The sequence below is a fragment of the Mastomys coucha genome, unplaced genomic scaffold (assembly GCF_008632895.1).
Source record: "Mastomys coucha isolate ucsf_1 unplaced genomic scaffold, UCSF_Mcou_1 pScaffold20, whole genome shotgun sequence".
Classification (NCBI taxonomy): Eukaryota; Metazoa; Chordata; class Mammalia; order Rodentia; family Muridae; genus Mastomys; species Mastomys coucha.
The window spans coordinates 53,502,225-53,516,301 of NW_022196903.1; the positions used below are offsets into that span (position 1 = coordinate 53,502,225).

The 14,077-nt window shown below is 37.6% G+C and overlaps 1 protein-coding gene across 1 annotated transcript in view; it reads right to left on the reverse strand.

The window, feature by feature from the left end:
* Herc6 (HECT and RLD domain containing E3 ubiquitin protein ligase family member 6) overlaps nt 1-13,557 on the reverse strand; it is a 56,603-nt gene extending 43,046 nt beyond the window's left edge. Inside the window, exons 1-6 of the mRNA XM_031382026.1 lie at nt 13,322-13,557; nt 11,529-11,688; nt 10,249-10,325; nt 8,103-8,330; nt 6,574-6,668; nt 2,364-2,491 (exon numbers count right to left, since the gene is read on the reverse strand). Of these exons, the coding sequence (XP_031237886.1) occupies nt 2,364-2,491; nt 6,574-6,668; nt 8,103-8,330; nt 10,249-10,325; nt 11,529-11,688; nt 13,322-13,514 (881 nt within the window). The 5' untranslated portion in view covers nt 13,515-13,557. The remainder of the gene's footprint in view (nt 1-2,363; nt 2,492-6,573; nt 6,669-8,102; nt 8,331-10,248; nt 10,326-11,528; nt 11,689-13,321) is intronic.
* Between the last annotated feature and the right edge of the window lie 520 nt (nt 13,558-14,077).

Sequence of the window (14,077 nt, forward strand, 5' to 3'; positions counted from 1 at the left end):
TCTTACATGTTGCAGTATCTTTTGGGTATATGCCCAGGAGTGGTATAGCTGGGTCCTCCGGTAGAACCTCAGCCCTGGGAAGGTTCTGTGCCAAAGTGTAGGGGAATGCCAGGGCCAGAAAGTGGGAGAGGGCGGGGTGGCAGGCATGGGGAAGTGGAAGGCAACAGGGGTTTGTTTTTGTTGTTTTTGTTTGTTTCTTTGTTTTTTGGAGGGGAAACTGGGAATGGAGAAATTTACATGTAAATAAAGAAAATATCTAAATAAAAAAAAAACCAACATACAAAATATCAAGCTTCATCATGATGCTGTCAAACGCTTGTTTTTATTGGTCCCTTCTGCCATCTCTGCTCATCTCTCTCTGTGTCTCTGCTCCTTTATCCTCCCACCCTTGTGGCATCCTTTCTGCTTTCACGTGTTCCATTGCCTGCCTTCCTTAACACTTCTTTTCTCCCTTTTTGGTCCCTGTTATAGTTTTATGACCTATCACGCTCTCACCCACACATGTACATACAGACAAACAATAAAAGCTAAGATCTGCATGAGACAGTACATGCATTCGTCTTTCTGAGTTTGAATCATCTCTCTTAAATAGTAATTGCTAGATTTATTCATTTTCCTGGAAACTGTATATTCCATTTTTTCTTAATAGCTGAAGAAAATTCCATTGTATGTGTATATCACATTTTCATGACCTATCCATCTATCAAGAGACACCGAGGCTGATTCTATTTCCTGGCTTTTGTGAATAGTATGCAGGTGTCTCTGCAGTAAGATACCGAAGTCCTTTGGGTGGATGCCCAGGAGTGGTACAGCTGAGTCAAATGGTAGCTCTATTTTTAATAGCTTGAGGAATCTCTCCTGATTTCCATGGTGACGGCACAGGCACTGGCTTTTTCTCTCCCTCCCCAGGATTCTTTTGGCTTTTTTTCCTGGTGACAGCTGGTCTGACATGGGTGAGGGTTGGCTGAGTGAGGTGGAATCACAAATTAGTTTTCTTATGCATTTCTCTGAAGGCTAGGGATGTTAAACATGCCTAAAACGTTCATGATCATGTGTGCTTGCTTGTTGTGAGACCCTTCTGCTCAATTCATGGCCCGTCTATTAGCAGTTTGGGTTTGTTTATGTGTTCTAGATTTAGCTTTCTGTTTGAAGTAGCTGGCAAGGATTTTCTCCAATTGAAGACTGTCTGTTAACTCTGCTGATAGATTTCCTTGCTTTGTTTAAGCCTTTAAATTCCATTCAATTCAACTGTCAATTCTTAGAGCTATTCCTATTCCCCTGGAGTCCTTTGGAAAGTTCTACTATGCTTGCCAGCATCTTGAAGGATTTCCCTCCTGTCTCCCTCTAGCATTTTCAGGGCTTTGGCTTTCATATTAAGATTTTAATCCACTTGAGTTGTGTATGTACGATGGCCAGGTGTGTGTAATGTCTGTGCATGTATGGGATCTGTGCGTGTAGGTATGCACACACATATGTATGGGCAAATGTATGTGTGAACCTGTTGGGTCCCTAGGCCCATGTCAATAACCTTCTTCCAGTGCTTTTATTCCTTCTGCACTAAGATAAGTTCTATTAATGAACATAGCCATAGACTGCAGACATGACTAGTTTCTTGGGGAAGCCCCTGCTCTTTACCTTCCAAGGCTGGGATTATAGGTGGACTGCCACACCTACTGTCATTGACATGGGTCCTGGGGATGTGATCTCTGGTCCTCATGCTTGTGCTGAGAGCACTTGAATCACAGAACATCTTCCAGGTTAACTCTGAGTTAACTTTTGCAGAATGAGAGATATGAACCTAGTTTCACTTTTACTCAGGTGGATATCTAGTTTTGCTAGCACCATTTGTTGAATAGGGGGGAATTTCTTTTCTTTTGTTTTTTTTTCCCAAATCAAATACTATGTAGCCTTATCTGTGTAAATTTATTTCTGGGTTCCATATTCTATTCTATGTGTTCTAAATGGAAGACTTTCATTTTTTAATGCAATGGGTTAGATACATACATACTCAAAATGACCTCATAATTAGGTTATCTAAAACCCTAAATATATGCTAATCATCATCATGTCCTGAATGCATGAGATTAATTAGTCTCATCAACTTAAGCAGGCAAGCAACCCCCCCTTTGCTGTTTAATTCTCTCCTACCTTTTACTCAGAGTACAGCAGTCTATATGTAGTAAACTTCTAATAATTATTTGTTACATAATTATTAATATAAATGAAAATTTTAAATTGAAATGTATCTTAAAGAAGTAAATTTTCAAGGAAAAAATCTTTATTAAAAGCAGAGCCATGTGTTTTTGGGTTTCTAAGTAATAAGCATAGTACTTTCTATTCAAACATTTAGAAAGGATAGATACCTTCCACACTCTATCTGTGAAACAGAGCCGCCAATCCCTTCTATGAGTTGTGGGCCTCTTCTCCCACTCCTGGGGCTGTGCTGTAGCTGTCCAGAGCTATTGCCTCCAAATGTGAACACTTGTCCATCCTGTTTAAGAAATAAGAAACCGGATTAATTTCATGTTTTAAAAGGTTAAGTATCATAAGCTATTAGTATGGAAGTAATATGTGAAATTTTTTGTATCTTTTATGATTTCATCTATAAATTTCCATAAATTTATTCCAAAATTATTTATTTATACATTATTTATATATTATTTTTAATATAAGTTGATGTGAGTAATTAACATCATGCATGCAGAACATGATGAATATTAGCATATATTCAGGGTTTTAGATAACCTAATTATGAGGGCATTTTGAATATTTATATATGTTTATGTTAAAATTATATATTTATAAATTTCCATAACTTATTAAAAAATATTTATACTATTATTCCAAAAAAATTTACAAATTTACAAATTTATTTATGGAATTTCCTTTAAAACTATGCACTTTGAATATGATAAGAATGTATTACATGCTTAAATTTGCCAAGAGTGGGGCTGGAAAGATGGCTCAGCATTTAAGAGCATGTACTGCTTTGCAGAGAACCAGAGCTTGATTCCATCATCCATATCAGGCAGCTTACCACCACCTGTAACACTAGCTCCAGGCAAACTGAATCCTCTTGCACTCATGTATACACATGCACACACACACACACACACACACACACACACACACACACACACACACACAAACAAACAAACAAAGAGGGGGAGGGTGAATAGAGACAGTTAAAATAATAAAATAAATGTTTAGTACATCTTAAATATTCTTATAATTCTCTCCTCCTTCTCCTCTTTCTCCTTCTTCCTCTTCCTCTTCTTCTCCTTCTCCTTCTCCTTCTCCTTCTCCTTCTCCTTCTCCTTCTTCTTCTTCTTCTTCTTCTTCTTCTTCTTCTTCTTCATCTTCTCCTCCTCCTCCTCTTCCTCCTCTCTCCTTCTTCTCTTTCTCCTTCTCTTTCTCCTTTTTCCTTTCTCCCTCTCCCTTCCCCTCTCTATTATTTAAGGAAGCGAGATACCTTTTCCATACATATAATATATATATACCAGGCATATCTATAATTTTGTGAATTGTGTTCCAATAAAGCTAGGAAAAGACAAACTAGATTTTTTTTTACTAATTACTTATTTTATTTATTTTCATCCCAAATGTCGCCCTCCCTCCCAGCCCCCCTCATAGAGTTCTTCCTTTTATCCCCGTTCCTATTTGCCTCTGAGCAGGTGCCCTCCCCAACCCCTTCTCCAGGTCATAAGAACTAGATACTTAATGGCTGTTTCCTGACAGAATCAACAACAACTTAACTGTTTAAACTCTAACACCAACATTTAAGTATTGGGTTGGCTGTTTTATTTATTTGGGAATTTCCTGAAAATACTCTCTCCTTCAAAAGATGATTCTTAGGGGCTGGAGAAATGGCTCAAAACCTAAGAGCATTGGCTGCTCTTCAAGAGATCAGGGGTTCTAGTCCCAGCACCCACATGGCAGCTCATAACTGTCTGTAACTCCAGTTCCAGGGGATCTGACACCCTCACACAAACATACATGCAGGCAAAATACCAATGCATATAAAATAAAAGTACATAAATCTCTTTTTTAAGAAATGATTTAAAAATATTTAAAAAAATTAAATGTGACTCTTTAAAACAAATCTAGAAGCTTGGGGCAAATAATTTTGGTCATGAAAGCATGGGGAGTTGAATTCAATGCCCTGAATTGACAATAAAGCAAGACATTCACATCAATAGCAAGGCACTGAAATTAGCACTTGTAATCCCAGTGCCAGCAACATGGAAATAAAAGATCCCTTGGGATCCCTGGCCTGTTGGGTTAACAATGAGCCCCAGGCAAATGAAAGGGACCCTGCCTCAAAAGACAAGGTAGATCGCTCCGGGGTGCAATACCAAAATACCAAAATACCAAAATGATATCCTCTGTTTTCCACAAGCACATGCATACATGCACAGATACAGAAAGAGACACAGACACACACCTTTCTCTTGACAACTAAGGTTAATATAATTTGAACAATTTATTAATGTAATTCAAACGGTTGAGGTTTCCTAATTTAAATTGAAGTTTTAAAACAAGTAATAAAAATGATAAAATTAAAAGTTGAAATAATTTGTTGGTCTAGGAATGTGGTGGAGCACTTATCTAGCATTCCTAAAGTTTGCATTTTATTTATTAAAGATAATTGTAGTTAATAATAATAATAAATTTCAAAAATTATCTGATGCATAATTTTTTCTAGTGCTAAAAATCAACTCTAACACCCAGGCAAACATTCTACCCCTGATACACTGCCTGGTCCTGCAGATTTCAGTTTTTAAAGAAACTTCTGAATTATAGAAACTGTTCTCAAGTCTGCTTCTTATGAGGAGGGGAAGAATCCATCCCATCAAATACATGGGGCAGCCAGGATAAGAGGCAGAAGAAAAAAACTAGCAAAACTGGGTGTCATTATACCTATCAAGGAATGTTACAAAGTGTGTTCTGGTCTGTGGAGTGGATTATTGAAAATCATAAAACAAATTTTTCTGTAGATCTACATTGCCAATGAATAACTGCCTAAAAGATTAGCTCCTACATTAGCTTCTATTACATTATTTTTTTATTGATTTAAGTTTTATTGCATTATGATGAGAAAAGATACATAATTTCAATTTATCTGGATTTGTTAACATTTAAAAACATATTTTAAGTAAATAGAATTACGTCACATTCTTCTTTCCCTTTTTTTACCCCAACTCCTCTCAGAGACCCCCCTTCAGTACCTGCAATACCTTTTTTTCATTTTGTTACATTCTTTAAAATTTATAAAATGTAACATTAAAAATGAATATTATAAAAGTTGTTTGATATAAAACAACAATTGATTGAACAGATTTATGTAGATGCTTGTCTATATCAATACTGAAAATACATACATTTTTCTCAATATAAATTTTAAATAACTCCAAACATATTAACTGTATATTTTAAAATAATACGTCACTACTAGTATTTTTAAATGTATATAAATAGATAAAGTCTGTTTGTTTATTTGTTTGTTTTGTTTTTAGTAGAGCTTAAAATCTTGGCTCTTACTGTGGTACAAGCCCAAAATAAGAACATCGGAGTTCATTGTAATAAGGCTGTACTTCAATGACCCTCACATCACCAAAGGATTTTACCTCCATAAGTAGCTGAGCTAAGAGTTGACAGTTTTGCTATTCCAAGGAATGAATTTTAGGCACGATCTTTGGATACAGATTGCATACTGTGGTCAAAATACTTGATTCTTCATTCTCAGCCCACAGAGAACAGATTACATTCATTTAAGAAATGGTGTGTATATTAAAATGGTCTATCCATGAAGTCATTCACCAACCTATTACAGTATCTTGGGACATCTACTGGCTTATATTTAATTCAGTTTTCCACTTTAGATATAGGTAGGCTTAGATGTTGAAATTCATTTTGTGTCATATCTGAACATTTATGTTCTTCCAAAGTTTGTTTATGAAAATCCTAACTTCTGGGGTCTGAAGAGATGGCTCAGCAGTTAAGAACACTTGTTACTCCTGTAGATGGTCTAAGGTCTGTTCCTATAAGGAGCTTAACAGCTCTGTATGCCAGTTCCAGAGGATCTGACCCCTCTCCAGATCTCCGTGGTGCTCAGACACACATGCATATAACACACTTCTATACACAAAGTAAATTTTTAAAACAAAACCCAATTTCTAATACAGCGCAATTAGGGAATGGAATCAAGCCTTTGTTAGATGAACAAGTCACAAGGACAAAGTCTTCATAAATGGAGTTATTTTCTTTATTAAAAAAAAAAAACTCAAGCAGAACACCCTGACCCCTTCTACTGCAGGAGAACAGAGCAAAACTGTCACCTGGGAATCAGAAAGTTACTCATTATTACTTGTAAACCTGCTGGCACCTCTTGGATGTCCCAGCCTCTAGTGCTATGAGAAGCCATACCTCTGGTGTCTCTAAGCTGCACAGTTGGTGGGGTTTTGTTATAGTAACCTGGACAGAGTAAGATCACTTGCTTTCAATAATAAGCAGCACATATTTTTTTTTAATAATTCTCCGCTATCTGAAAAGGAGAAGCACATTTGGAATTACCTCGGTAAGCACTGCAGTGTGCTCATAACCACAGCTAATATAAACCACACTCAGGTTCTTCAGGGCACCAATCGAATGAGGCTTGTAGATTTGTTCTGTTGAAAGAAAGAAGACTTCCTAGAATATAGGAAAAAGACTGAGAGACAGGTTTGTAAGTTTGAGAGCAGCTTAGGCTACAAAGTGAGGCTCCAGAGTGTGTGTGTGGGAGACAGCCTCAGAACTGCTTATCTTCATATTTTTATAACTTTTACAGTCTCTACATTTCTGTCTTGTAACTCAACATAATTTTAAAAATGAATATGCAGAAGTATTAAAAAGAAAAATTATGCTTTGATAGGAAAAACATGCACTCTAATATTTATTTCTGGAAACCCTTTAACCTCTGAGAACAGCTTCAGTATCAGGGTTCAGTACCAATTATGTTTTCATAGTTTGTATTCATTTGTGATGCATAATAGGTGCCCGAATGTATGTATTAGTGACACTGAGAACTAGAGAACCTATCATAAGAGGATGAAATGGGATGTGCTCTTCACAGTACTGGCACATAGTAGGTGCTGATATATATATCAGCCAAAATATGAATGAATATCAAAGAATGAACAGAAGAAAATGAAGTTCTTGGATAAGACTTCTTAATGAATTGTATTTTAGAGGTACAGTTGCTGAGACTTTTTTTTTCCGAGACGGGGTTTCTCTGTATAGCCCTGGCTGTCCTGGAACTCACTCTGTAGACCAGGCTGGCCTCGAACTCAGAAATCCACCTGCCTGCCTCTGCCTCCCAAGTGCTGGGATTAAAGGTGTGCACCACCACCACCCAGCCCAGACTTTTTTTAAAACACTCAAGCTAGTCATTTTCTCTAACAGGATTAGTCTAATCATTGATTCTCAAAGCTATGCATGGGAATCCATAACAATGGCTGAAGCCTGACTATCATTCACAGACATTCTGATCTAATTTGCATGGAGTTTAACCTGGGCATCAAGAACTTCAAAGGCATCCTATGGTAGACAAATGGTTTATATCCCAAGGCCAGAGCTTGTAAATATAATAGGTTGCCTGCCAAACAGCCAATAAGGAAGCCAGTAGAATTTTAACACACTAACCAGTTGACATTAAAATAGACAGATTAGTCTAAATGATCCAAGTGGGCCCAATGTTATTCCTTTAACTAAGGAAGCTAGATGCAAAAGAGCCAGTGTGATCATAGTATGATTTTAAAAAGATTTAATCCAACACCACAGGCTTTGGAGAAACAGTAAATATCCTATTAACACTAGAGACCTATATAGAAGCTAGAAAAGACAAGAACATGGGGATTCTCATTCAGAACTTTCACGAGGCAAGGGAATCTTGCTGGCTGAGACTGAGTATCTGGCTCAGTTGCTAAATTTTGTGATGTATTCCAGAAGCAAGAAGCTGACACAGCTTTCCAGGTAACCAGTGAGTTTGGGAACCGCTGTGGCAGGACACTCTTCCAGCTACAAAGGAATAACAATTTGTTGTAAGGACAGAACTATTTTCTTACCTTTAATTTTGTTCCCACTGAGAGCCAGCTGCCCAGATCTGTTGCTCCCCCAGCCAAATGAGGTCCCCATGAGAGACAGAGCAAAACTGTGTGTGCCACCTGCAGCAACCTGAGCCAGTGGGATCCCCTCCAGAGACTTCACCTTCTGGGGGGTGGCTTGGGAACCGAAATCCTTCCCCAAGCCCAGTTGTCCTTGACTGTTACTTCCCCATGAAAACACATGGCCATCTACAAAAATGAAGAACACTTAAGTGCTGTACACTTGCTGCATTCCCAGCACAGTAAAATCTATCACCTCAATTATACATACACATGCATACAAACACACACACATACACATACTGGTTTTACAGAGGTATCATTGACAAAGAAAACTTATACGTATTTGAAATATTGAAGTAAATATTGAAGTAAATATTTCAATATTGAAATATTGAAGTAAATATTGAAGTTCTAATATACATGAACACTGTAAAATAAGTGCCAAAAATAGCCAAATAAATTGCCTCACACAGGTGGTTTTGTTGTTTTGTTTTATTTTGGCAAATTCTACTTGGAGGGCTGGGGCTATAGCTCTAGAGTGTGCTCAGACTAAGTAAGTCTTGGGCTCAATGGCCAGGTCCAAGAAAATAAGCAAACAGGAAAGTGAAACAAAACCCTCTCTTTTAGTAAATATCAAGTATATAATTTATTATTAACAATAGTCACATCATGGGACAATGGTTTCCAGACCCCATTCATCCTATACTCGAGTTTGTAGCCTTTGAACACTTCCTCCTTCCCCCTACCTGCATGTTTCTGGCAACAGCCACTCTATTTCTATGAGTCCAGTGTTCTTTGGTTTTATGTGTAGGTGAATTAGGTAGTATTTGTCTTTTTATGTTTGCTTAAGTTACTACTATAATATCCTAAAGTTGCAAATGCACGATTCTCCTGTATTTTGTACTGGACTTAATTCTACAAGACTTCAAAAAATAAAACCAAAATAAAAGAGAAAATAGGACTAAAATTTTTAGACAAAAGGCAATATTCAAGATCACCTTTAAAACAATGTACAATGTGAGATAAAAAAAAATTGGCAGACCCTTAGCTCAACCAATCAAAAGAAAGAAAGACATATCCAAATTAACAGAATCAGAAATTAATACTGAAATATTACAATACATGCCAAAGAAATTGAGAATAATATAAGGGAATTATTTTTTAAAAAGAAAACTTGTACTCTATTAAGTTAGAAAATCTAAAAGAACTGTACAAATTTTTAGATTCATGCAAACTACCAAAGTCAAACCAAGAAGAAATTAACACCCTAAATAGACTCACAGCAAATGAGATTGAAACAATAATTAAGTTTCCAGCTAGTATAAATAGACTTAAAGATAAGATGAATATCTCAATAAATGCAAATGCCTTTGAGAAAATCTAATGAACCTTCAGAATAAAAGTCCTAGAGAGAGTAGGACTAGGTAATTCAAAGTAATAATTAATAAAATTAAATTTTAAATTAAAAATTAATATATAAGAAACAGTATCCTAAATGGAGAAAAACTTGAATCACTCCCATTAAAACCAGGAAGGTGGAGAAGCGATCTACTGTCCTCTCTTTTTCAATATATTGCTCCAAACACTAGCTGGAGCAGAACGCAACAGAGGAAATTTAAGAGTCAAAAATAATGATAAGGTAAAATTATCCTTACTTTCAGATGACATGATATTAGGCATAACTGACTCCAAATACTCTACAGAAAACTTCTAGAAAGAACGAATAATTTCAGCAAAATGACATTATAAAAAAAATCAACTCGTGAAAATCAGTAGCCTTTCTAAAGGCCATCAATAAACAATATGAGAAAGGAGTGATGGACACATGTCCATTCACAATAACCTCAAAGAAAATAAATATCTAGGAACAAAGCTAAGCAAGGAGGTGAAAGACCTTTACAATGAAAACTTGAAATCTCTGAGTGAAGAGATTTGGAGACATAAGAAAATGAAATTCTACCATGCTCACGAACAAGCAGAAATAATATTGTGAAAATGACCATCCTACCAAAAGTGATTAACAGATTCACTGCAATCCCAATCAAAATCTCCACATTATTTTAAAATTTTTCCTTATGACAGAGGTCCATAAAGCATTCTTTACCTTCTGCTAATGCCAATGAGTGGTAGTGTCCACAGGAAACTTGGATTATTTTTATGCCCGCCAGAGCATTTATTTTCCTATAATAAAAATGTCACAAAAATCTGTTGAACCTTCCTTAGGATGAGTTATCAAACAAATTACAGACATTTAAAAGTATTTTAGATAAGACATCATATCTCAGGGAACAATTTTATTCTGTGCTACTAAAATACCACTATCCCAAAGTGTCAAGTGTTTTTTTCTTTTCTGCTTTTTATGATCTTTGATAGTTAGGGGAAGGGTTTCACTCACAGCTTCCAAGAACTGCAGACCACCTCTGTTCTCTGTGAAGACAGTGGCATTGGGTTTCCCCACTTATTCTGCACCTCCCATATCTTTGCAAAGGACCAGAGAGTCTTCTTTTCCACACTGACCCTGCTAATGCCACTCCTGTGGCTGTAACTACACTGGCTGTAATGTTTGGGGACAGCAGGAATGTCATTCATGGAACCATCTCATCACTAAATGTCCAGGCACCTGACTACCTGACAAGGACCACGAGTCCCTGCTACGAACTCCTTAATCCAATATCTTCACTTCCGCACACAGCACACAGCCAACATCACCTAGTATCTGTTGTTCTTCTTTGGTGTGGGTTGGGTTTTGTGTTTGTTTGTGTTTGTTTGTGGGACTTAGAGTTTTTAAGGGGAGAAGGGTAAGAAAGGGTCTCATATAGGTCTGGCTGGTCTCTGTCTCTCTATGCAACTGAGGATGACCTTGAACTTCTGATTCTCCTATCTGTGTCTCACCAAAGGTCTATGTATTTTAAAGCTTCACTGGAAGAGTATGGCATGTTCCATTAGTGTTTTCCATCATGATAGTAATGGATAGTCTCCCATATAGGAGCTTGAGTATTTGGGAAATATATAATAAGTTAATGTGAGAGACTCTGCTTTAGTTAGATACAAGATAATCAAGTAAGATTTCTGTCTCAATCCTTGGTATCTTGATGGTTTTTACTTTAAATATTTATTTATTTATTTATTTATTTATTTACTGTGAAGTCCAAATGGGTTCCCATACTTACATTACAATAAGTAATATCAGGACTTAAGAACCACGTATCATTTTATCCTTACTTTCTCCTTTATGACCCTCTATTTAATCAACTGATTCAACACATGATTTCCTGATCACTTTTCTCACCACATTTTAACCCCTGACGCTAGTAATCTTTGTGCCCTGGCATTTGAATACCTAGCACTTAAAAATATTTGAAAATAGTGTCTTGAAATACTTACTTAGGCATACAACTTCTTTCCTTAAATTCTCCAATTCCCAGCTGCCCTTCGGAACCGGCTCCCCATGTGAAGACCCTTCCTCTGTGGCAGACAGCCACAGAGTGCTCCTTCCCACAGCTCACTAGGTCAACCTGCAGAGTATCCAATGCCTGAATTGGTTCTTTGGAAACAGAAACAAATAATAATTAAAAAAAAAACCTCCCATAAGATTATAAAAGTCTAGAGTTGAAGACAGAAATTACCTTCCAAGAAAAGGGAGGAAGAAGAGTTACCCAGACTCTTTGTTCCCCTCGATGTTGGTTAAATCAAGTCTAAAATCCTTACTAAAAACATCACGAAGAAACAAACCCAATATGTTTATGTGTGTGTGAAAAGACAGCTGCCTTATATGGACTACCTGCACACAACTTGGCAAGTGAGGTCTGAGCACCTTGAGTTCCTATATGAGCAAATGAAACCCAGCTCAAAATGGTATGCGCAGCCTAGGAAAACAAAACTGAAAGATGCCCGTTCATGTCTGGCAAGGGCTTTATCATTATTTCTTAGATGGTTTCCCCCCACGGTTTATTATCCAACCACTTTTCTTTTCTTAAATACAGTACACAATTCCTGGATCTAAGCACCTCTTTTCATTTACTTTCTGTGAATTCCTATATACACACAAGTTACTCTCTAGGTAAAAGACTAATAAAATCTCATGCTGGTTTTTTGCCTATTCAATTTTTAAAGTTTAATTTTTAGTTTCCAGAAACTGAATCGAAAGGGACAGAGTAATAGTTTTCATTTTCTTCAAATGATTCTATGCACATAATCAAATATAGTCAACGGGAATTCCAGTGGTAGAGTGCTTGCTTAGTATATAAAGTGGCAAATAAATAAATGAATGAATAAAACCAGAAAAACAAACTAGAACTTTAGTTAGATCTATACTTAGAAGTGAATCAATATCATATATAAAATCCCCTAGTGGATTAATGTTTTGGTAAAAACACAACTTGTTGTTTAGATACAATTATAATAATTTATAATGACAAGATTTCTATAAGGATTAAATACATAAGCAAAAGATAAAACAAGGAGGAGCTGCCAATGGTCTTAGAGATGCTTTTGGTGTGATTACAGGTGGCTCTTTTTTAATTTAAATATTTTATTTTTATTTATGTGTACGTGTGTGTGCATGACTGCATATATGTGTGTGCTGGTACCCACTGAGGCATCGGATCCTCTCGAACTGGAATTATAGGTGGTTGTAAACTGCCACATAAGTGCCAGGAACTGAACTCTTAACCATTGAGCCATCTCTCCAGGCCCTACAGGTAGCTTCTTTAGTATGTTCCTACATCAGCCTTAATGCCCCAAAATGCTATTACACTTAAAACAAACTAGGAGAAAAGATGCGCCAAGGTATTGCTAACCTAGTTAGAGGCTTGGAATCTACTTTATTTGGAAGACAGACTTCCCCCAGAAAGTTCTCTCAGGCTTAGCTTGGTAAGGCGGAGGCACTTTTTTACTATCCAGAGGAACACATTTTTGCTTTCAGTTTCTCAATGGAGAGGAATTGGAAACCGAAACAAATACAAACTCTAGAGCTCTAAGAATCGAAACAGTTATCAGTTGACGTAAGCTGCTTAAAACAAGGTTCCAGCTTCTAGATAACCCTGCTCCAGCTACGGGGTATCCCTGATCCCCTGGTCCCTTGGTCCCCTGGTCCCCTGGCCCTCTGGTCCCCTGGTCCAGAGACCCGAGGCGCCCACATCCTGTCCTGAGCACCTGCTCAGGAGCTTGATAGTCACCTGGCCGTTTGGTATTCTGCTCTCTCCTCTGGCCCAGCTGTCCCCAGCTGTTGTCTCCGCAGGAATACACCCTGTGGTTGCTGAACAGTAGCAACGAGTGGCGTTCCCCGCTGGCCGCCTGCAAGAGTTCAATGCCGGTTCCCGCCTTCAGGCGCTGAGGCTTCAGGCTTCCCGCAGCCCAGCTGAAGTACATCCCTGCGGTGCCCAGCCAGCCGCGGCTCTGGTGTGTCAGATGCCTTCCCAAAAGCAAGTGACCTAACTTTCCTAACTCCTCCCAAGGGCACTGCCCAGTCCCTTACGTCATAGTTCTTTCGAGTAAGTGCTTGCTTGTCCCAAGCCACTAACAACTTTCCCACGGGCTGCTTGAATTTCAAGCAGTGAGGAGATAGGGAAGAAAGTATCTCCATCATAGTAAGTAAGCCACCGGTGAGTCCTGCTGCTCTGGACAAATTGCTAAGTCTGTGAAATATTTTTTAAGTGACAATATTCACAAGTTGTAGCAATTTCAGTGGCAGCCAGTTCCTAGGGAATCTGTTGTCCTTGGAAATTGTAACTGGGGTTCTTTTATTCCAGTCTTGACTATTAATTTTCAGATCACACATTAAACATCACATAGTAAATCTATACGAATAATAAATAGATTATGGAGTGTGTACAGGGGGTAAAAGAACTTTTTAAAGAGTTTCAAAGAGCTGGGCAGTGCTGGCACATGCCTTTAATCCCAGCACTTGGGAGGCAGGTGGATTTCTGAGTTCG